The sequence below is a fragment of the Musca vetustissima genome, unplaced genomic scaffold (genome assembly GCF_032173495.1).
Source record: "Musca vetustissima isolate MV318-11 ecotype Yass unplaced genomic scaffold, APGP_CSIRO_Mvet_v1 utg5582, whole genome shotgun sequence".
In the NCBI taxonomy this organism is placed as follows: domain Eukaryota; kingdom Metazoa; phylum Arthropoda; class Insecta; order Diptera; family Muscidae; genus Musca; species Musca vetustissima.
In genome coordinates this window covers 17,844-42,283 of record NW_026880347.1, presented here as the reverse complement: position 1 = coordinate 42,283, position 24,440 = coordinate 17,844, and the positions used below count along the sequence as shown (strand labels likewise).

Here is a 24,440-nt window from a genome sequence, read left to right as displayed (position 1 = left end):
GGCTTCTTCTGGAACCAATCGACCGTGTAAAAACAGACTTAGGTGTATATAATTTTTCAATAATGGTATGTGTACATTGTACCGGATTTCGTTAACCCGGTGGGTTTAAATGGTCAGTTCCATTGTATATATGTCAAATAAATCTTCACAAAGAAGGTTAACACGGTATAAAGTTCTAATGTAAACGCCGTTTAAGAAAACCCGAAATTTGGTCTGCAATTTTGGGTCAATGTAGTTCATATAACCCACAGTGTTTTTTTCATCCTTGCATCGGTGTTGTTGTTCACTTTTTTTGTTGCAACTACACCCATTTCATTTCCAAACACTTCCTGCTATTTTTTGGCATAGCACTTCCTTCGAATATTACTCCCATGTTTGTTGTTCTCCACCAGTTAAACAAATAACAAAGGAATGGTAACACTGTTACTAATTTTACTTCCGTTGTTCCCAGATGAGGAGCATAAACTATTTCGGTCTGTTATCTCTTGATACATAAACAGGAAGCAGATGTAAAGAGCAGAGATACACATGTCTGGCGAGAGAGAGAGAGAGTGATATAATTAAAACAAGAGATACAAAAGAGCATGCGAACAAAATAAATGATGAGCAAACAAATTAACAGTCAGGAGTGAGAGAACATGATAAAGAGAGAGAGAGAGAGAGAGCGAACCTGTGTGCGCAACTAATGCAATTATGTTGAGTACAATTGACAATTGTTTCCGTTTTATCTTCTTTGTTGTCCTGTTCTTCTTGTTTGCAAAGGAGTTCCGTTTTCTATATTTACCTTTTGCAAGCATTTACTGAACCGCTGAAGCGACAAGAACAACAATCGTGATGATGATGATGTGGAGAGGCAAACAACAAAATAGACAGACACACACACATATTGACAAGCCCACATGTACTCGTTAATGTTATTCAATTTGAGGTCCATACAAAAACAACAAATGGCAAGTTATATATTTGCGTTTTGCAACCATTGTGTTTGTTTGTGTGTCTGTCTATTTGTGTATGACCAAATGGATTCGTTTTGGTCTAAGCTTTGCCATCCCATCCCACCCTACACCTACCTACACAGCGCCCTGCTATGCAAATAAGAAGGTGTGTTTGAGTTAAAGGATCTACTGTGTCGGGATTGAATTAAAAATATATATTTTAGTATGACAATTGGTCGTGTATTATAGGTTAGTTTGTGTTGTTGAATAACAAATTGTAGCCGTAATGTTGTATTTAATTATGTGTAGATTGAGTTCCAACAATTAATCATGTATTAGAATAATTAGTTTATACACTCCTTTAGAAGTCATATTTTGTTTTGGAGTGGTCAAAAACGAGACTATATAATAGACGAAAATCAAATGTCCCAAAATTGTAACGCCAGGAGGGTCGTTAGGATATTTTGTGTAAACAAAGTACAGGTCGCATTTACCATGAACTTTTATACGACCAAATGTAAAATCCATGTAAATTGGATTAGATTAGTGATTACATAGCATTTTATGCGCCTCTAGCTAACAATTTACTGTAATAATCTCCAAAGTTTTTAGCCTTACGACAAAGGATATACATATTTATAGAATAATTTTATACTACAACCATTAAGTATATTTAAAAGTTCGTTCTGTCCCTTTAGTTTTAGATATGGTTTCGATATATAATGTCTTCCGATATAATGTGAATTATATTCCAATAAAGTCAGAACAATTCGAAATGTGGCGCCCACGCACACCTAGAATGACCAGTTAATTATTATTTGATACAGTATCAATATATGTATGTGTATGTAACCGATTGATATGCTGTGTGATTACTTTAAGAGTGTGGCCGCAATAGTTCATTAAACCAGTAAATATGGATGAAAACTGGTTACACTGACTATACGATTCTTGGACTGTCAGCTACACACATTATTTTATTCGAATTTTTGAACAGTCCTTAGGTACAGGGTGATATGAAAAAACTGCAACCAACTTTATACCGCTGTCATTTCTAAGCCACTCGTCCGACAGTTCTTAAAAATGGCCCAGTGACAGCTCATTATATTGCTTACAAGCGTACAAAAGCATTTTGGTGAGAATTTTCCAGAAAAAAAGTTATTCGCGATGGAATTCAAGCGTGATAGTGTGATGTTTTTATATTTGGCTGGAAAACCAAAAGTGGCTATCGATAGAGCACTCCAGCATTTATATGTGAATAAATCTGTTGTGTCTCATACCATCGCTCGTTACCGTGATAATGGCAGTGTAGCCCGACGTCAAGGAAGTGGACGGAAGAAATCAGAAATCAGCAGAAATGGTTCAAAAAGTAAAGAAGCGACATGATCGGAATCCGCGTCGCAGTGGCCGAAAAATGGCTCGTGAGCTGAACATATCGCAATATTCCATTCGGCAAATATTGAAAAATGAGCTCCGGGTAAAGCCATTGAAATTCCAAAAATAAATAGATTCAAAAGAGCTAAAGAGTTGCTTAGCTTGATGGAAAGTGGTGAACTGCCGAATTTGGTTTTTCCAATGAAAAAACATTCGTTGTCCAGCTGTTTGGAAACTAACAAAATTATCCTGTTTACTTGCCAAGGAGGTCAGCTGAAAATGTGAACCTTCGGTTGACCACCAGAACTCAAGCGCCGGCCATGGTGATAGTGTGGACCGCCATAACAGCCGATGGTAGCGATCTGCTCGTATTAATCGACTGTGGCATAAGAATAAATTTCGAATATTATAGCGAAAATATTCTGGAGGGTGTATTAACGCCTTGGGCACGCAAACATTTTGGTCACAGACTTTGGGCATTCCAACAGGGCTCAGCACGCTTCATTTAAGAATGGTTACAAAATTAGATTCCTCGCTTCATTTCCAGCGCACAATGGCCACCAAAATCTCCGGATACCAATCCGTTTGACTATTGTGTCTGGAGTATTTTGGAAAGCAAGATTGGCACTAAAAAATACAATATTGTCGATCACCTCAAGCAACCGCTTCGCCGCTCCCATATATAGTTTCGTCCGATTTTATGTAAATGGAACACCATACTGCCAATGTTAGTCCAATTGAGACAACATTTTGCATAGTGTATTGCAATTACTACAGGTTTACGTCGTTTTGTTGAAATTGGTTCAGATTTAGATATAGCTCCCATATACAGTTTCATCCGATTTTATAGAAATAGTGCACTAAACTTCCAATATTTGTCAGATTAATACAAAATGTTGCACATCGTACTGAATTAAGTCCAGTTTGACGTATGCGAAGATTTGTCGTAATCGGTTCAGATTTAGATAAAGCTCTCATATATAGTTTCATCCGATTTTAGGTAAATGATGTACCAAACTCCCAAGGTTCGTCCGATTGATACAAAATTTTGCACATAGTACTGAATTTAGTCCAGTTTGATGTCTGTGAAGTTTTGTTGGAATCGGTTCAGATTTAGATATGGCTCCCATATATTTTCGTCCGATTTTATGTTAATTGTACACCATATTGTTTTTGTTGAAATGGTTCATGCAAATTGTGCACCGAGATATTGCAGAGAGTATTGGATTGAAATCGAAATGTGTAGAAATCGGTTCAGGAAGCTATATATAAAGCTTTCATATATATTTCCATACGATGTCATGTAAATATTGTACCAAATAACATAAGTTTCTTCCGATGGAGGCGAATTTGTGCTCAACAAATTGGAGCTAAAACCATTGGCCGGAGCAGTATAGTCGGACGGACCGACCATACGATACCCTACACAACTACCACGGAACTCTAACTTTCGGCGGATTTTTATTCCGGGCATTGGTAATATTTCGTGATAGTTGCACCTTCTTGCCCGATTAGAGGTCAAAAGCACCTCTTCCTTACACTGACATATTTTCCGAATATTACTAATATTCCGTGCAGTTCTTCTAATTACTTGTCCATATTCCCTTCACCGGGGTTCTGTTTGTGCGATTCGGCTTATATCGACTCGAAAAAAAAAAAAACAAAAAAATTAAGTCTTTGGTCCACTTTCCGCCATGGGACCATAATTGCGGCCTCTGGAGCGACCAGTAAATCAGACAAAAATATAATTTTTGGTCCATTTCATCCCCTAAATATTAACCGATCTTTACCACAAACAATAGGGGTCTTCATTGGACAGAACTCATCCTACATGCAAAATTTCGTGAAGATTGGACAGAATGGACAGACGGACGGACACACATGTCTAAATCGACTCAACTAGTCGAGATATGACGGTATACATAAAGGGTCTAGCACCAATATTTCGCGGCGTTACAAAGTCTTGGGGCTGCACAAAGCTATAATACCCTGACAACATAATTGTGAAGGGTATAATAACGCGTCTTGGATTTTGTAAAATATATTCAGATGTCGATATAACCCCTATATATTTTCGTCTGCGTTTATACAATTTGTGCGCCAAGTAATTAAGGTTTCTCCTAGCGAGATAAAATTGTGGACAGCGCACTGCGCTGCAGCACATCAAATGTCGTATACCTATAGCACTAATACATAATTTTGATTGATTTCATACAAAAAGTACACCAAAGAATCCAAGTCTGCCCGATTGACATTAAATTTCCATAGATTTTAGAATGGTATGTTCACAATTTTTTTATTGGTTCGAATATCTTTGTAGATTAAAAATTTTATTTCGCCCGATTCTATCTTCCGATTTCTATCTACAGGATATTGTACAATGTGCAAATGTATTGTATGTACCCAAAGTGGTGAAGGGTATCAGGGTAGTAGGCCTCGTTCGACTTTTGAATTTTCCTTACTGATTTTTATTAATTTGAACCTATAGGCATTATTTTGCTACACCTCAAACGTTGGTCAACAGGAGAGGGGTCATGTTCCACCAGGACAACGCTAGGTCACACACATCTACAGTGAATTGCCAGAAACTTCGGGAGCTGGGAAGTTTTAAATCATCCTCCATACAGACCGGACTTGGCTCTAAGCGATTATAATCTTGTTTTTTGCATTGCAAAATTTCTTTAATGATAAAAATTTGGTATCTACGGAGGATAGTGAAAATAAACTACTAGAGTTTTTTGGTAAATAGAGAGCAGGACTTCCATGAGAGAGGTATTTAAAATTGCAAAAGTTCATACAACAAAGCGGTGCACGGTTTGGCCCAAATCGGACATTCCGAAGAATGTTAAATAAAGCCCAATAGTCCATATAAAAACCAGTAAGGAAAGTAGTAAAGTCGGACTGGGCCGACTATATGATACCCTTCACCACTTTGGGTATATTCAACAGATGTATCCTAAGATGTATCCTATCGATGCACCAATTACATAAAACCGGACGAAAAGATATATGGGAGCTACATTTAAATCTGAACCTATTTCTATAAAATCTGGACCGATTTTTACGAAACTTGGCAGACATTATTCTAGGCTTAATTCATTACGCTGTGCCAAATTTCGAGCAAATCTAACGATATATAGGGACTTTGGTGCACCATTTACCTTAAATCGGACGAAAATATATATGGGAGCTATATCTAAATCTGAACCGATTTTACTCAATTTCAATAGGGTTCGTCCCTGGGCTAAATAAGTGAACTGTGCCAAATTTCATCCAAATCGGATCATAATCACACCGTTTTGTTCCAAAAATTGAGCATTCGCGAAACAGACGGAATGTTAAATCGTTTTCAGAAAGTGATTCTTTGCAACCCAAACAATCGGACATTCCGAAGCATGTTAAATAAAGCCCTATAGTTCATATAAAAATAATGGATTTCTTTTCCCCAACCTTATGTTATATCGTATCGTATATATATATATATATATATATATATATTCGACATATATCAAAGATCATAAACACAACGTACATCTAATCTTGACATGTTTTATAAAACGAATTTAGAATCAAATTACAACTATTAAAATATTACTTAAATTTTCAAATATTTAAAGTTGGGCGTCATTCAAAGAATGAAACTAAATAGAGCACTTTTACAGGGTATTTTTTGTTCCGATTATTCTATATACTTCAACTATTTTAAGAACTTTGTATACGACAACCTTTGATTCTAGACTAAAAATTAAAAAAAAATTTGAAGCACTTCCAATCGATGAAATCAGAATTCCCCGGAACATTTGAAAATGTTTTACACATAATGTCCTTTACAACGGTAAAGGGTAGTACGAAGGTCTCTGGACGATAATGAAATAATATTTCCATTACAAGATGATAAATCATTCTTCAAGTCGGAGAGCAACATTTTTCTTCTTCAATTCGAAAATTTCTGATTACTTCGGAGATGTGACTCCTTCGGTCCTGAAAATTGATTACCGAAATAATATAGACGAAGGAGGGTATCAAATTGTCGACCATTTTCACTTGTCTACAATTGATGACGATGACAGATAACGGTATCAACGACTCTCCACATGACGAACAGCAGTGTTGAAGATGTTAAAGACGTCGAATAACAATCACACGAAGATGACGATGTTGACGGACAACAGCTATAACAACAACAAATACGACAACAACAATAATAATAATAAAAAAGAATGAGTCCAACAAAAACAATTTAGCCTAGAAAGGCATGAGGATAAAACTCATGCTAAACAGTGATGATGATGATGATACGAAACGAATGTTTGGGAGATAATGTGTGCCGCGGCGTACACACTCTTACATAAGTGTCTGAACGTTTCTCTCAACGTCAATTGGACTGTGTGTGTGTGTCGGTGTGTGCCAATGTGTATTTTTAGATGAATGAATGTAAAATAAATTGTGTTTTAAGTAAGGATAAAGGATGTGTGTGCCCAGCCGGGTATGTGTGTGTGTGTTTGTGTGTGTGAGTGTGCCATAACATTTTGAAGAGGCTCTTTCATGTGTAAATGTATGTCGTCTGTTTATTTGTCGACTTTTGTCTGACAGTCGGTCTGTTGTCCTCTTTATTTGTAGCAAATGATGAAATGCAGCAGTAGCAATTCAAACATACATACATATACACATATACATCTATACCAAAGAGGATACCCAACAACAACAACAGCATCAAGGAGAAGAAGAGAAAAAACAGAAGGACTTAACTATGTACTACTTTATATAGTGGAAGTATGTGTGTGTTTGTGTATATGTGCAAGTGTGTCTGTATGCCTGGGTGTGAGTATTTATGTTTTCTGAGCAAACCTCCGCCACTCTCGTTCGGGGTTTTCTGTTTGTTGGCTCTCATTTGGTTTGTGGTGGCAGTCGGGCCGCCACGACATGCGGTCAAATCGTATGGCAAAAAAAAGAGGAATTCCTAAAGAGGATAAAATAAACAAAAATAACAAGAACACCAAAAACAACAACCAGGGAGGCCAGAGTAACAACTGAAGTTCGTGAATATTTTGCCTCGCCTTCTTTTATTTGTATGTTGTTGTTCTCGTTTTTTATTATTATTATTGTTGTTACTGTTGTTGTAATACAAGTCAGTCAGTTGGTTTGTTGTTGCTGTTTTATTGTTTTTTTTTCTTTATTTACGGGATCATTGACACTTATCTTTGGCAGTGTTAGAGTCAAGAGGCCAACAATTCCACAGAAACGAAAAAAAAGAAAAACATTAAAAATTTATTTGCCATTAAAAGATTAATGCTTCTCTAAAAACCCGAACCGCACATAAGTAAATAATCGATTGATTTTATGATGCTTCTTCCTTTTTGGTTTTTATCTACAGCCTTTGAACACTTTGTTGGTTTGTGGCAAACACAGAAGTGAATGAACACTTCATACGTTCTGGTTCATCTTAAGAGAGGCTTAACAAACAGCCAAGACAACACCATACCAGCAGCCATAAGACCGGAAGAAGCACCACCACCCCACTGCCACAACTGCTACTGCAACTAGAAGAAGATCAAACACACGCTCACATAATGGGTGATTATCACGAGTATACGGATCAATATAAGGTGCCGGTTATTGCCAAGCTGCTGCATGCCCTGCCCCACTACAATATAACATTCCATAAAATTAATAGCACATTTCGGCCAAATGATGAGATCTATTTGGAGGTAAGTCTTGAATTTTTCAATTGCTGAATATGATTTGGAGAGCTGTAACCTCAATTAAACCCAGCTGAATTGTGTTTTCTATAAGAAGCATATAATTCAGCTTTGCTGAATAAGGTTTTCTATAAGAAAACTGCATTTAGCCTGGCTGAATAAGGTTTTCTATAAGAAAACTGCAATTCAGCCTGGCTGAATAAGGTTTTCTATATGAAAACTGCAAATCAGCCTGGCTAAATAAGGCTTTCTATAAGAAAACTGCAATTCAGCCTGGCTGAATAAGGTTTTCTATAAGAAAACTGCTTGGCTGAATAAGGTTTTCTAAAAGAAAACTGCAATTCAGCCTGACTGAATATGGTTTTCCATAAGAAAACTGCAATTCAGCCTGGCTGAATAAGGTTTTTCATAAGAAAACTGCAATTCAGCCTGGTTGAATAAGGTTTCCCATAAGAAAACTGCAATTTAGCCTGGCTGAATAAGGTTTTCTATAGGAAAACTGCAATTCAGCCTGGCTGAATAAGGTTTTCTATAAGAAAACTGCAATTCAGCCTGGCTGAATAAGGTTTTCTATAGGAAAACTGCAATTCAGCCTGGCTGAATAAGGTTTTCTATAGGAAAACTGCAATTCAGCCTGGCTGAATAAGGTTTTCCATAGTAAAACTGCAATTCAGCCTGGCTGAATAAGGTTTTCTATAGTAAAACTGCAATTCAGCCTGGCTGAATAAGGTTTTCTATAGGAAAACTGAAATTCAGCCTGGCTGAATAAGGTTTTCTATAGGAAAACTGCAATTCAGCCTGGCTGAATAAGGTTTTCTATAGGAAAACTGCAATTCAGCCTGGCTGAATAAGGTTTTCTATAGGAAAACTGCAATTCAGCCTGGCTGAATAAGGTTTTCTATAGGAAAACTGCAATTCAGCCTGGCTGAATAAGGTTTTCTATAGGAAAACTGCAATTCAGCCTGGCTGAATAAGGTTTTCTATAGGAAAACTGCAATTCAGCCTGGCTGAATAAGGTTTTCTATAGGAAGACTGCAATTCAGCCTGGCTAAATAAGGTTTTCTATAGGAAAACTGCAATTCAACATGTATGAATAAGGTTATCTATAAGAAATCTTCCATTCAGCCTGGCTGGATAAGGGTTTCTATATGAAAACTTCGGTTGAGATTGGCTAAAAAGAGTTTTCTATAAGATACCCTAAATTATCCAGCTGAATTAGGTGTTCCATGGATATTAGCCAGGCTGAATTAGTTATTTTACAAGTTATTAATATTTTCCTGTTCATTTTAGAGCCTCGGTATATTGGGATCCGTACCAGCTGCCCTGCTAATTGTATCGTTATTGGGTCTATTACTATATCTAATGACAAGATGTTGCGATCGCAAACCCCGACCTGCCCATTCTATTACAAGCCTCAAAGTGGCTCTATCTATTGTGACGGTGATGTGTTGTGCTGCCATTGGTTTAGGTAAGAAGTGACCTCGACCTTTTAATCGGATTATTTCCAATCTTCTCTTCTATTGCAGGACTATATGGAAATGATGATTTACACAATGGTCTATTGGAAGTGTTGACGGCTGGTCGAAAAGTGGACACCTTGGTTACGACGGTACGCAACCAGACATTGATTTTGGAAAATACACTGAAGAATCGCATACGACCTCAATTGGTGGAATTGGCCGATATATTCGATCAACCGGTAACAAATTCCACTGCCCTTTCCATACTCTTTGTGTCGCTGAATATTGTACAAGGCAATGTGACATTGGCCACCAATGCGGCCAGTGATATACGACGGCCCCTGACGAGTGTGACCATGACAAAATTTCTTTCGGTAAGTCCCAAAGGGGAAAGGTGTGGCGATTTTTTTATAATATCTTTGGTTTGGGTTACGTTTGCAGGAGGGTGATAAAATGGAATTGATCCGATGGCCTGGCACCGTGGCCACCTTGGCTTTACTCTTGGTATTGTGTGCAGTCCTATTGGTGGGTGTGGCCCGCCACTCCCGCTGTGCTTTGATTCTGTTCAGTGTTTGCGGTTTATTGGCTGTCACCGGCTCATGGCTAATGTCAGGCCTATATTTATCTTCATCTGTAGCGGTGGGAGATCTTTGCATTAGCCCTGCCGACTTTTTGGTTTCGGTGGCACCTCGAGATCTTCCCACAAATGTATTGCTGCATTATACCCAATGTGAACCTGGACACACTAATCCCTTCACCCAACGTCTAAGAGAATCTCAAAATTCGCTTAACAATGCTCGCAGTGCAATGGCTACGGTTATGAAAATATCTCTTGTCCTGTTTAAGTCCTCGGGTCTGCAACCGAAATTAGGAGCTGTCAATGCCGATTTGAATAGCAGCGAACGTTTGCTCACCCAACTGACAGCCTTGGTCGATTGTAAAACGGTGCATCATAACTTTTTGGCTGCCTCACGAGGTCTATGCGAGGGCGGCCTACTCGGATTGGTCCTAATGCTCATTGCCAGTTTTATTGCTGCTATTTTGCTCACAATTATGGTTTGGGTAGACTCACACACATGGATCTATATAAGGAAGCGCAATGATTATGCTCAAGTCGACGAGCCGTCGTACATATCCCACCCGGCCCCGCAGAATCACCAGCAAATGTTGAATGCCTCACGAACACTGCCAAGAAATCACAACGGGTGAGCTCAATAAATGAGAGTGATTTTATTTAAATTCTGGTTGCAATCTCTTTACAGGCACTTTAGTCCACCGGTGATTAGTGGTTTGCACACCCTGCAGCATCCATCGAAGCGTCAGCAGCACGAGATGATGGCTCACGTACACATGCAGCAGAATATGAGGGCTATGGGCACGCATACGCTGGGTCGTTTGCCGTCGCACAATCATAGCCCCACACACCTGACTGGTAAGTTGGAATGCGATGATCGCGCTCGCTGTCTCTCATTCCCATGTAACACTCTCTTTCTCCATCTCGCTCTGTACTACACTTTTCACGGGCATGATAATTATACTAGATTTCCTTTCGTTTTGTGTCGATGAAATGTGTTTGCTTATCTTCCCCCTTTCCGTTTCTTTTAGGCCCTAATAACGGTAAATATGCAACTTTAAGCAAACAATGCAAAACTTTGGAAGCAAATGATTTTTACTGAAAATCATCATCAGTCTGTAGCGATCCCAACCGAAGTCAACAGGCGACGTCTCAACAGCAGCAACAATCCCAGATGGCTCCACAACCAATATATTGTCACCATCCTCATCCACATCCTCACTCACACGAAGCGGCAGCAGCAGTGGCCGCTGCCCAACACCAGCATGCCATCTATCATCAGCAGCAGCAACAACAACAGCAGTACGGCACCTATTCCACAGCTGCTCATGGACAACATCATTTGGTGGCGGCCGGACCACATGGACCGCAGAGTCAAATCTATCAACAAATACCACCGCATATGGGTCCGATGGCTCAAAACGGTGGCCAAGCCAATCCACATTCCATATATCAGCCATTGGTTGCGGTCAGCCAGGGTTCGATTTATGTCTCAAATTTGGCCACAATGCGGCGACAGAACTCCCAGCAAAGTAATGCGGGACATCCACAGATACCCGGACATCATGGCATGTCACAGCAACAGGGTGGGGGCCGCATGCCACCCACGTCACATCATCAAACGATGAGTGTGAAATCCCCACAAGATGGCATGCGGGATCCATCCCGTTCTGAGGCAATGGATACGGCTATCTATGATCGTGAGAAGGGTATTTACAAGTGTTCAACACTGCGGCAGGGTGGTAAATTTGATCCCAAATATAAGCCATCGATTTTGAATTGTCCACTGCCAGAAATACCTAAGGATGCAGATCCACCCAGTGTCGAGTCGATATATGAAAAGCAACGACAACAACAGCAACAGAATTATTCGAAGTAAGTGAAAAAAGTATTTAGAGTAATATCCAATCATAATTCAGCTGAGCTGAATTGCAGATTTTTTAAAGAAAACATAATTTAGCTACGTTGAATTGCAAATTACCCAGGGAAAATGAAATTTAGCCAAGCTGAATTGAAATTTGTCTATAGAAAATCTTATTCAGCCAGGCTGCAATGAACATTTCCTTTAGAAAATCAAATTCAGTCAGGTTGAATTGAAGATTTCCTATAGAAAGCCTTATTCAGCCAGACTGAATTGAAGATTTCCTACAGAAGAACTTACTCAGCCAGGCTGAATTGACGTTATCCTATGGAAAACCTTATTCAGCCATTCTGAATTGAAGTGTCCTTATGGAAAACCTTATTCAGCCTGGCTAAATTGAAGATTTCCTATAGGAAACCTTTGTCAGCCAGGCTGAATTGAAGATTTTCTATAGAAAATTTCATTCAGTCAGGCTGAGTTGAAGAATTGAATTGAAAATTTTCTTATAGAAAACCTTATTTAGCCAGGTTGAATTGAAGATTTCCTATATAAAACCCTATTCAGCCAGGCTTAATTGAAGATTTCCAATATAAAACCTTATTCAGCCAGACTGAATTTAAGATTTCCTATAGAAAAACCTTATTTAGCCAGGCTGAATTGAATATTTCCCATAGAAAAACTTATTCAGCCAGGCTGAATTGTTTTTTTTTAGAGAAACCCGTATTCAGCCAGGCGGAATTTAATTTTTTTTTATAGAAAACCGTATTCAGCCAGGCGGAATTCCTGATTTTCTATAGAAAACCTTATTTAGCCAGGTGGAATTGAAGCTTTTCTATAGAAAACCTTATTCAGCCAGGATGAATTGAAGATTTCCTATAGAAAGCCTTATTCAGCTAGGCTGAATTGAAGATTTCCTGTGGGAAATCTTATTCAGTTAGGCTGAATTGAAAGATTTCCTATGGGAAATCTTATTCAGTTAGGCTGAATTGAAAGATTTCTTCCTTTTCTGTAGGAAAACGATGTTGATTGTTTATTATAATTATTTATAACCTGTTCTCTCTCCCTTCTTCTTTTCAGAACTCTTCAAAGACCACCAATGAAATTGCCCCCACAAATGAAAGCAATACCACCACCACGAGTTGGCACACCCAATTCACCACCACCTCCACCTGAGAACACCGACAATGGTGGAAATAATCTACCCAAACCCTATAGCCATCAGAATGGTGGCAATACCATGAACATGGGTAACGGAGGAGGTGGTGGAGTGGACACATCTAGCACTGCCACCACAAATACTACCAATACGAATACAACAACAACAAATGTATCCGATACAAATCGTCAAATGAACAACGACGCATCACTGCCACCACCGCCGCCCTTGGATACACCAGAGGACACGGGACCCAAATCGAATAATATAATGCATCACAACAACAACAGCACAAACAAGAATAACAGCGCACAGCAACAACAACATATGAACGATGAAGATGATCTGCCCCCGCCACCACCACCGCCAGCAATGAACGACGATTCTAATTATGCGGTAACGGAACTTTAAAAGAATGTAACCGATGTATCTGTCAACAACAAAATGAGAATATCAACATTCAGCATGAGTGAGTGATCTGTGAAATATAGATGGCGTTCATGCGTTAGAGACACAAAACAAATAGAGAGCGAGAGAGAGAGAGATAGAGAGAAGTTAAAACTCACGCCTCCCCCTTAGGAAAACAAAGCTAAAACAGAAAGTTGTGGTAACATTTTTTGTAGTTTATAGATAATTTAAAAATTAAAACCAAAGGATTTTTTGTAGCAATAATATTTAAAAAAAAATGAGATGGAAGTAGAAGAGAAACTACACTAAATAAACACACAGACACACAACTTTACATAAAATCGGTTATCCTGGGAAAATCGTTATTCTATTGATTTACAAAGGGAATAATAGAAATCCTTGGTTAAAGGATTTTTAATTCTAATTGGATTCAGGATCTTATGATAAAGACACAAACACACACAATGACACTCACTACGGACGGGTGATCATCCATTTTTTTTTTTTTTTTTGCTTTACAAAAGGAAGAAAAGGTAGCACAAAGAAATCTGGCATAATACTAGTCATATCGCATATAATTTTAAGGATTTTTTTTTTTTTTGAAATTCCTTTCATTGAGTTTCAAATGAAATTTTCCTAAAATTTCAAATCAGATTTCAACAACACCATCACATTCATGTACATTAAACCAACAAATACAAAAACTAATTTAATTTATCCAAAATTTTGAGACATTACCAAGAGTTACAGGCTGATACGAAGACAACGCACTAATTCAGCATAATTATTGTCAGCATCATCATCTGATCTGTTGTCACAGATCAGACTATTTGTAATATGTTTGTAGATATATTAATTTATAATTAAAAAACAAAACAAATATCCTTTTATTCATAAAGGACATGTACAAATCATAAATTTAACGAAAAAAACTAAATTATTCAATATCAAAATGCATACATTAAAATACACACTCATACATACATATTTTTTTAGATGGATCCCAACCCAATTTATAATGGAAACGGTGCTACCAGTTTTTGGTTCAAATTATATTGGAGAATATAGGGAATTAAATATTTTATTTTCGCGGGGAAAATGTTAAGTAGATTTGATTTAAGAAGCATTTCACCACATGGCGCCCAACATAACACAGAACAAAATTATTCTGAAACATTTTACCAGAAATATAATTAACCCCACGAAATCTTATAAATTTTTACATAAATGATTCGGAAAAACTTGAAAAATATATGGGAACTTCTTAGTGGTTTTATATCTACAAAATTTAAAATACGACAAGAAAACGAAAGATTTTTCTTATACGACGTACTATGAACTAGACAAAATGAACTATGCACTGGTTCCAGTTTCACTCTAAGGAACTCCAATAATGCCAACATAATTTATTGGAGAAAAAAATAAACAAATATAAAACAAAATAAACAAATACATATGTTTTACAGAAGCAGTAAATACAATTTTAAATCATTCGGGCGCCACTTTCGAAAATAGGAAGAATATAGAAATGGAGGGAATTTCAGAGGTAGCAGCATTCTCGTACCCTGATACTGAAATGACACCCAATGAATCATATTTCAAAAATGTAGTTACAAAGAATCAGCCGGCTTTGCGATATCCTGTTACCTATACATATATGTATACATTCTCTCATTTCTTAGTTCCTTTTCGGGACTGCGGAATCAGAGTCCATCAATTATATTGTCCGCATGAAATCAAGGACTTTTTCACTTTTTATGAGGTACCATGGGAAGTGAATCATTGGGTACAAACTTCGGACTAATTATAGTTTTTAGTAAACTTAAAAAGTTGATCTTTCCATCGAATTCGTGGCATCAATAGGCTCGCTTTTATATGCCTTTTGTACTGGGTCATCCTCATCCACTCGCACAACATGGCCTAGCCACTGTCGTCGCTGCAGCACGATACGGCTGACTATGTCGATGTCCGAGAATAGGTGATACAACTCATGGTTCATTCGACGGCGATATATATCATCAACGCAGATCGGCCCGTAGATTTTGCGGTGAATTTTTCTCTCGAACACTCCAAGAGCTGCCTCATCTGCTTGCGCAAATATCCTTGCTTCTGATCCATACACCAGCACGGGTAGTATCAACGTCTTGTAGAGTGTTAGTTTGGTCTGGTGAGAGGTGGCCTTGTTTGTAAACTGCTTACATAGACGATAGTAGCATCTTTGGCCCAACCTGATGTCATTAGTTTTATTTATGGCGGTACCGAGGTATATAAAATCTTTGACTACCTCGAAGCTATAGTTCTCAAGTTCCATAGTTAGTCCGAGTCTACTGGACGTCTTGCGCGTTGATGTTATTAGCTTGGTCTTCCCGTCATTTACTGCCAGACACAATTTGGCAAACACCTTCATAATTTGTTCAAAGGTGTCTGCTACAGCTCTTAATGTTCGATCCATTATGTCGATGTTATCGGCGTAGACGAGTAATATGTGTTGTTTGGTATACAGAGTTCACCTTTGCCTCGTATGACGATGTTAAAAAGGTCATACGAGAGGTTGTCACCTTGTCTGAACCCTCGTTCGTTATTAAAGGGTTCCGAGAGGTCCTTTCCGACTTTAACTTCTTACCTTTCAGTTATCCTACATAGCCGAATTAATTTAGCAGGAATACCGAACGCAGACATGGTTTTAAACACCTCTGAAGACCTACCGCTCACCCTTTTCTTGTTCTTTCTTCTTTTTTCTGAAAATACGTTTCTACTACTGACTGTTGTGTTTGCAGCTGCTACATTAAGATGAGTGTGAACCTTGGCTGCTACAAGGTATTGTTCGGAATTGATATTCGCTCCTCGGATCGATCGAACGCCTAAAACACTGGATGAATGCCTTCCATCTATCACAACATGATCGATTTGATTTTTCGATGTTTGATTGAAATAAATTAAGATAACCTTTTGTATATTGAGATGCTTGAATTTGGCGCTGCTAACTACCATGTTTTTTTGCTGCCGCGAAGTCAATCAATCTCATGCCGTTGTCTGATGTTTCTTCTTGGATTCTCTCTTTCCGATTCTCCTAGCAGAATTTATCAGTACAGCTGCAATATGCTGTTTCTTGGCGCTCGTAAAAAATGTATTTGGTCTGCTAGTCTTTGTCTGTACCTGTTCTGTACAACGTGCTTACATTCCAAGTGCAGATTCGCAGATCGTGGTCCTTGATACGTTTGCGGGGTCGTCAACATTAGGGGGGTTTATTTTTCCTTTTCTTTGCCTTTTAATAGTAGGATGGGGTTTTCCGAGTGTGGGCAACTAACCCCCGACGCCTCAACACATTTTTTTATCTGCTCGCTATCTGCTACCACAGGTGACACCGTGGGGAGGTCAGTGTTCGCAATTGAGATGAAAGATGGACCAAGATAAGCCTGGGCTTTGCCATGTTAAAGTCAATCAGTGTCGTTACTTGGTATCTATAAGATATGAAACCATCTTGATATATGACCTATCTACGAGCTGTAAATGGCTTTCAAAGTTTGGATCAGACGCGGATTTAGTCCAAAGAAACATGGGGTCTAAACTCGATATTACCATTTACACACTTGTCTAGTGTATCCTTAAAAATGCAGCGTACACATAGCAATCCTGATGTTAATCCAAGTATGTACTATGACAAAATGGCGCCCAACGTTTTCATTTGGAATGCAATGTCTAAAGTTTATATTCACCATAGTCTAAAAAATGGCGCCCGACGATGTGTGACGATAAAAAACAAGTAAAAAGGGAATTATGTTCGGCCGGGTCGAACTTTTTATAGCCTTCACTGACAATTTTGTATATTAAACTTCAGTGACTTCTGATGTAATGAATAATTGGCGGGATCATAATATAAGGAATATACCAAAAAGTGGACCTGTGTTTGTTAGTTCCCTATCTACTCCTTCAATATTCATTGAATCGATAATGGTAGCATTGAAACTGGTAAGAACAACAGAAAACAAAGCTAACATTTAATAACAAAAAACTAAACACAAAGAACAACAACAATTTTTAGATAAATGTACTTAAAAGTATACTTTATGATATAAAGAAAACAACAACAACAACCAAAAAACAAACAGAACAAAACAAAGAAAATATATTAAGGAATTAAAACAAAGAAATGTATTGCATTTATATAAGTTGGAAGTTTCGATTTTTACATTTTTTGAATTTCGAATTTTATTATATATATAAATGAATTATTATTATTATATTATATTTATTATACAAAACAAATACAATATATATTAATAATAAATGAAATACAAAAACAGCAAAGAAAAGGAAACAACAAATGAAATGAAAAGACATAACCAAAAATATATAAACGAATTAATTACAACAACAAGAAGAAAAATTATATATTGTAAATGCTAAATATTAGTAATAATAAAAAGAGAAAAAAACTATAAAATAAATTAATTGAAAAATAATAATAAATTAATAACAATAGAGAGGCAAAAGTGAATTCCAGTGGTCAATTTGACTTTGGAATTGATTTTTTCTTACTATTCAGAAAAAGAAAAGAAAACCTAGAAATAATTTGTGTGTTTTTTGATTTTAGTTTCCAATAAATCAGTTTTTGTAATTTTTGTTAAATAAATGTGTTATTATTACGTATCATATTGTAAAATTACTACTTAAGTCTTAAAAAATAATAAAAACAAAAAAAAAATAGTAATTAAAAAAAAGTAAAAACAAAAACCACAAATAAATTTAAAATTTATATATAAGTTAAACTAACAGAAAAAAACAACAAAAATGTCAGAAAAATATTCAAAATTCAAAACCCCCCCAGACATACATACAGTTGCAGTTAGGCCGACTATCTCTAACAGAAAAAAGGACACCTCACGGAAGAATTCAATCAATAGAAAGAAAGAATTGCAAAAGAAAAATTTACTATGGACACCAAAACAATTTCAGAACACCATCACACGAAAAAGGACGAAGAAACTACTAAAATCTAAATGAAAATATAAAAAAATTCAAATTACAATTACCGTTAAAATAACGAAAACAACAGCAGCAGCAGCAGCAGCAGAAAAGAACACCAAATAAAATGCAATGAAATTAAATTTTGCAAAACTCAAACTGAACAAAAAAATGAAAAAAATCCCCCAAAAGTAAAAACCAGATACAGAATCGAGTACATAATAGATGTATAAAAAAATAAAAAAAAAAAACAGAGAAAATATTATAACAAAATGTTAAATCAGTAACAGACAAAATGAGTAACAATAAATAATAAAAAAAAAGAAATCAAAGAAACCAAAAACAGAAAATATGAAAAAATATTTAACAGAGAAGATAAACCAAGAAGAAAACCGGATATAATATAAATATACACAGAACACGCATACATATATTCCATAAAAAAATAGTAAAGTGTTTTATTTCGAAAAGTCTGGAATTGAGGGGGTTATAACTGTTGGACTGAAAGGGTAAAAATTATTTTTGAAACGATAATTCCATCTCCCAACATTATACAGACAGGGGTAAAATAGTAGCAAATGTTTGATCATTTTGCGGGGGAGGTACCAGAGGGAATATAACAATATTTACCATCATCGAACAGCTGATGTTACTGAAAAATCTTGTAAGAATTTGCAAATACTCAGTAACAAAACTGCCAACTTACTTTATTGAGTAAACCAACATACAGTGGCGTGCAAAAACGAGTACATGCTTACATTTTAGACACTTTTTACGTCATAAAAATAAAACCAAAAAAGCAAATTCAAAAATGTTGGTTGCATTTTATTGGGTATTTTGTACTTAACAAAACCACCTGAATTTAAAAATCTAACTCTTAAAAATAACCAAGAAAAAATAAAGAGAACGAAATCAACTCCAATGAGTTTATTTCGTCTGCATTTTTTTTTTTAATAATGTGCAGAAAAGGAATGTAAAATCACGTTTTTTTAATCTTTTTTTGGTTTTCATACTTCTTTTTTAAGAAATACTGTACTAAAAAATTGTACAAAGTTTTGAACAAAAATCAAATAAATAACTAATAATAATAAATCATGAAGAAATATTTAATAATCACTGAAGAAGCCATTCGGGTTTTGAGTTAAACCAGCTGTTCTACCTTGAAAATTGCAAAGGAACTTAAATTGTGCCAATTTTGGCCATATGGTTTGTACCCACTGTGTTCCGTTGTTCCCAAACCTCAAATTAGAAGTCGTAGACAAAAAGTTGAACTGTGGTCGACTGGAAACGTGTGATTGGGTCAAACGAATCCAAATTCAACCGTTTTCAATCCGACGATAAGCATTATTGGTGATGAAAACTAATTCAAAGGCTCAATGTGAAGCACGGTTGAGGAATTGCCATGGTATGCGTAGGCTTTAACTTGTGAGTCCTGGACTGATGTAAACAAAATTACAATATAATAATGAAAGACGTCTATTGAGAGCATTGTAGAGTCATATCAACCGGTCTTGGTGGAGAGGAACGCCTATACTTTAGGAGAAGTAATTATGAACAAAATGGTGATCAAAGACAATCGTCCAAAATCGTGTTGGAATATCTTCGTGAGCAAAATTTTCAATTAACACTATGGTCAGCACAAAGTTTTGACATCAATCCGATAGATACTTTGGGACCAATCGTAAAGAGGGAGGTGAGACCAATTTAGACGAACTTTGGCAATGGATCTGAGGTGATTGGAAGAATATTTCCAATTAAATTGTACTAAAATTGGTTGAAAATATGCCAAATTGCATAAATGATACATTAAAAATATAGAACTACGGTGTAAGTAATAAAAATATTCGTATTCTGCAATTTTTTTTCAAACGTGCAAAAGTGAGTAGGGGAGACTGAGATATGAAGTTCTCACCGTACATCACTAGTTTCGATACATAGGTATCGAATATCGAAATAAATAACTGACACAAAGTTTGAAATTTCTAGCTAATAAGCTTATTTAGATACATAGGTTTTTGTATTTTTATAGATGTTTCTGTAATATTTCAATTCCATTTCAAGTATTTGTGTATAAAACTTTTAACATTTTTAAGACAATATTATTAAAAAGTGGTTAACTAATGTGTATTATTATAAAAATATTTAAAAATATAATCTTTTTACAAATCTGATCGAAAAAAATTTTAAAAAGTACATTTTGTTTACATTCGGCATTTAAAGTGGTTACATTCGGCCATATACAGTTTGTGCAATATTATTTCCGTAAAATGTTTTTGAGTTTGTTTTTAAAACTAATCCTTTAATATGGTTCGAAATTGCATATATAAGATCAAACGTGCTTGTATTGACGAAAATGCGATAGAAACCCCCTATTTCTGATGGTGTGTGCGACATTTAGATGTAGGTCCGCCGCTCGAAAATAAAGCCATATAATTCAAACATTGTGTGGCGTATTAAAACCTAATAGAGCCTTTAAAGGATCAGAATTTCAACCAGACTGATAGCGATGACAATTACCCGGCTATGACTATGGTGCCGCAATGTGCCTTCAAATGCCGCAAATGGGGTGGGGCACCCTTACTTTTTTTAAAAAACTGTAAAATTTTTTAACTAATACTATTTTTTTATATATATTTGGTACTATTTTTTATAATTAAGTGTCAGAGGACAAAAATCAGCCATAAAGTTGTTATATATGTTAATAAGTACTTTTAATATAGAGCTCTAAAAAAAGTGCATACTGGTCCACATTACCCGCCAAGTTATTTTTATATGTAGTTTAGAGTTTTTTGAAATATAATGCAATAACATTTTTATGGACAAATATATGTATATAATTTTTAACCTGGAATATAATTAGCCAACAAATCTACCATGCTGTGAAAACAATTTGTTTTTATTTTTTACCTTTGTTCGCCCACAATATTCTAAAATAACTTTTAATAATTTTAATTGATGGACAATGACATACTTTCCCCACTAATGTACTGGAACTGGAACTGCAATAACAATTTTTTCATAATCTTAAACAAAGTATTTAAATCTAGACTCTTTATCCTTTCAAATGCTTTTTATTTCACGTCAATACGATCGTTATTACCAAAGTTACAGCCGTTTAAAGAATCAAACCAACAGCATTGCACAGCAATTCAAACATAATATGCATGCTCAATCAATAAAAACCAACACTACAATGTGAGAGCACACAACAGTATTTACTACACTAATGCACAAAATAGTACGATAGCGGTGATGGCTAAACACGTATTCTCTTTGCTTCTCTCTTGGTCAATCATTTTTGAATGGGATCTCTCACTTACGCTCTCATACACTTACTCTCAATTTAATTCTGTTCAACTCTGATTTACTATGAACATCTACCATTACTATGATGAACATTCCCCCATTGCCACCCACTCTGTGCATCATAACAATATCACATTAAAACAGTGTTGCCCTTTAAAAGTGCATTAAAAGCACAGAGAATAAATCACTGAGAACACTTGTACTCACCTCTACTTAGTTACATTCTTCCATAATGAGGACAGTTAACATCAATATACACTACCAACAACTACCTTTTTTGGCAGTTGCAAAGAATTTGTTCTTATCTTTTAATCATGACCACTATGTAAAAAGGGCGCGAATTTTCTAACAAAAACAAAACGTAAATTGAAAAAAAATAACAATATGCCACCAAAGAACAAAAAAAATTATTAGCATAAATCTATTTCGCAAAAAAAAAACAATTTCACTATAGTCGAATTGAATGAATACTACACGCAACAATCCGACCCGACATTTTAAGAAGAACTAAATTGAGTAATGGCCGAGAACATTGAATGGAACGAAAAATGGAGAGATCCCCATCAAAAGAACAAAAACAACGCTAACGTGAATCACACCACATAACGGTGGTAGTTAGACGAATGCAACCTGTTGGCATATTAGAATTCTAATAAGAACTCCCAAACTGTTGCAGATTACAGTGATGCCAATTTAGCGATTATCATAACAATCTGTAGTAAATTGGTGATGTGAATTAAAAGCATATGAAAGGATAAAGTGCCTAGTTAATATTTAATATTTTATTGAACATTGTACGAGTGTATTTTTTTTTAATTTATTTTCCTAGGGTAAAATAAAGACGTAAATTTGTTAAATTAATTTTTCAAGGATTATTATTTGCGTGTTTTTATATCCTCCACCATAGTATTGAGGGTATATTAAATTTGTCATTCCGTTTGTAACTTATCGAAATATTCATTTCCGACCCCATAAGGTACATATATTCTTGATCAGGGTAAAATTCTAAGACGATCTAGCAATGTCCGTCCGTCTGTTGCAATCACGCTAGAAGGAATTGAGATAGGGTGCTTAAATTTTGCATAGGTTTGTCTTTTGTGTGCAGGCAGGCAGGTCAAGTTCGAAGATGGGATATATCAGCCCACGTTTAGGCATAGCTCCCATATAACGGTACCCCCCAATTTTCGATATTTTGCGGTTCTTGAGCGCTTTTTTCAACCGAATTTGCTGAAATTTGGTACATTGGTTTCCTATTGAATACTAAATGTCTCCACAAAAAAAAATATGAATATAGGTCCACTTTTTCTGGTAGCCCCCCATATAACGGTACCTCTTAATTTTCAGTAATTTGGGAGGTTTTGATCGCATTTTCCTAGGTATCAAATCTCTCCACAAAAAAATTATGAATATAGGTCTATTTTTCGGATAGCTCACATATAAGGGTACCCCCAATTTTCGGTATTATGGGGTTATTAAGCGCGTTTTTCAATCGAATTCGTGGCCATTTGGTATTTTGTTAATATTCGCCCCCCTTTTTGGGGTAGTCCCCATACAATATCTTTATATAATAAAATAGTTATCTAATTTGTTCTGCGTTTTGGGTTTGGTTCTAAGAGTCTGTTGTAATCATATCATCTGCGGAGGATAACGAGATAAAAAACTAGAACGTAAGGTTCGATAATGAACTATATATGAACTATAACCCGTATTTAGGCCTGGCCCTTGTGTGCGACGTACCAGAAAGAGTGGACCGATATTCCCCATCATCGAACTTGAACTAAGTTTGGAAGAAATTATAAGATGGTCAAAGTTTGGATGAAATTAAAATTTTCAAATTTTCACCCTGTCAACGTGTACACATCCTCATTAGCCATAAGGCTGAGGGTATAATTATCCACTAAATATTTCTGAAATTTGTATTATGGTTTACATAAGCGGTTTGTAGAAATGTCGGTATAGGTCCACTTTTTGTTATTTTCCATATATTTTCATTTCAAGTACCTGCCAGTATATCTATCGTGGAGGGTATCCAAAGTTCGGCCCGGGCGAACTTAACGCTTTTTCAATTGGTTTCAATTATTTTTAAGGCTTATAGTATTTATTATTATTTAATTTCTAATTTTTATTATTTATGTACTCTAATGTACATAGTCAGGAAAATCGCTAAATTGACATCACTGTTAACTGCAAAAGTTTGGGAGTTCTAATTAGAATTATAATATGGCAACAGGTTACATTCGCCTAACTCCCATCATTATGTGGCTTGATTTTCATCTTCTTCTTCTTTTTGTTCTTTTAATGGGGAGATCTCTCCATTTTTTTGCTCCATTCAATGTTCTTGGTCATTACTCAACATAGTTGTTTTTTAAATGTCGGACTTTACGGTTGCGTGTGGTACTCCTTCAATTCGATCGTATTGTTTTTAATAATTATGTTCAATATTCAAATCAATTTTTTGTCGCGAGTGCATTTCTTTGTTTTATTTTAATTAGAATTAGAATTTCATTCAACAAAGGTCATGTCATGTGGTTTATATTTCCTATTCGAAAATTCATTAGATTAGATTATTGTTCGTTTATTAGTTTCGCGAGTGTATTTTTAATAAAAATAATGGCTTAAAATCAATGTCAATGTGTGTGTGTTTTACTGGGCCGTTATTTGAATGTGAAGATGTATAAAATAGTAATTATTTTTCAATTTGA

At 36.0% G+C, this 24,440-nt stretch overlaps 2 protein-coding genes across 2 annotated transcripts; both read left to right on the top strand.

Annotated features, from left to right (window-relative positions):
* Positions 1-7,868: 7,868 nt before the first annotated feature.
* LOC133325931 (protein tweety) lies at positions 7,869-11,913 on the top strand. The gene is made up of 6 exons (XM_061534630.1): positions 7,869-8,017; positions 9,299-9,476; positions 9,535-9,842; positions 9,910-10,673; positions 10,731-10,900; positions 11,074-11,913. Exons 1-6 carry the CDS (start codon positions 7,880-7,882, stop codon positions 11,142-11,144), a joined length of 1,629 nt encoding a protein of 542 aa, XP_061390614.1. The 5' UTR covers positions 7,869-7,879; the 3' UTR covers positions 11,145-11,913.
* LOC133325920 (protein tweety-like) lies at positions 11,217-13,470 on the top strand. Its single transcript, XM_061534619.1, has 2 exons — positions 11,217-11,917; positions 12,981-13,470. Exons 1-2 carry the CDS (start codon positions 11,217-11,219, stop codon positions 13,468-13,470), a joined length of 1,191 nt encoding a protein of 396 aa, XP_061390603.1.
* The last annotated feature ends 10,970 nt before the right edge of the window (positions 13,471-24,440 follow it).

Coding starts and splice junctions, on each gene's coding strand:
- LOC133325931 (XM_061534630.1), top strand. CDS start 7,880: ATGGGTGATTATCACGAGTATACGGATCAATATAAGGTGCCGGTTATT. Junction 9,477..9,534: donor TTGTGCTGCCATTGGTTTAG/GTAAGAAGTGAC, acceptor CTTCTATTGCAG/GACTATATGGAAATGATGAT. Junction 10,901..11,073: donor TAGCCCCACACACCTGACTG/GTAAGTTGGAAT, acceptor CGTTTCTTTTAG/GCCCTAATAACGGTAAATAT.
- LOC133325920 (XM_061534619.1), top strand. CDS start 11,217: ATGGCTCCACAACCAATATATTGTCACCATCCTCATCCACATCCTCAC. Junction 11,918..12,980: donor CAGCAACAGAATTATTCGAA/GTAAGTGAAAAA, acceptor TCTTCTTTTCAG/AACTCTTCAAAGACCACCAA.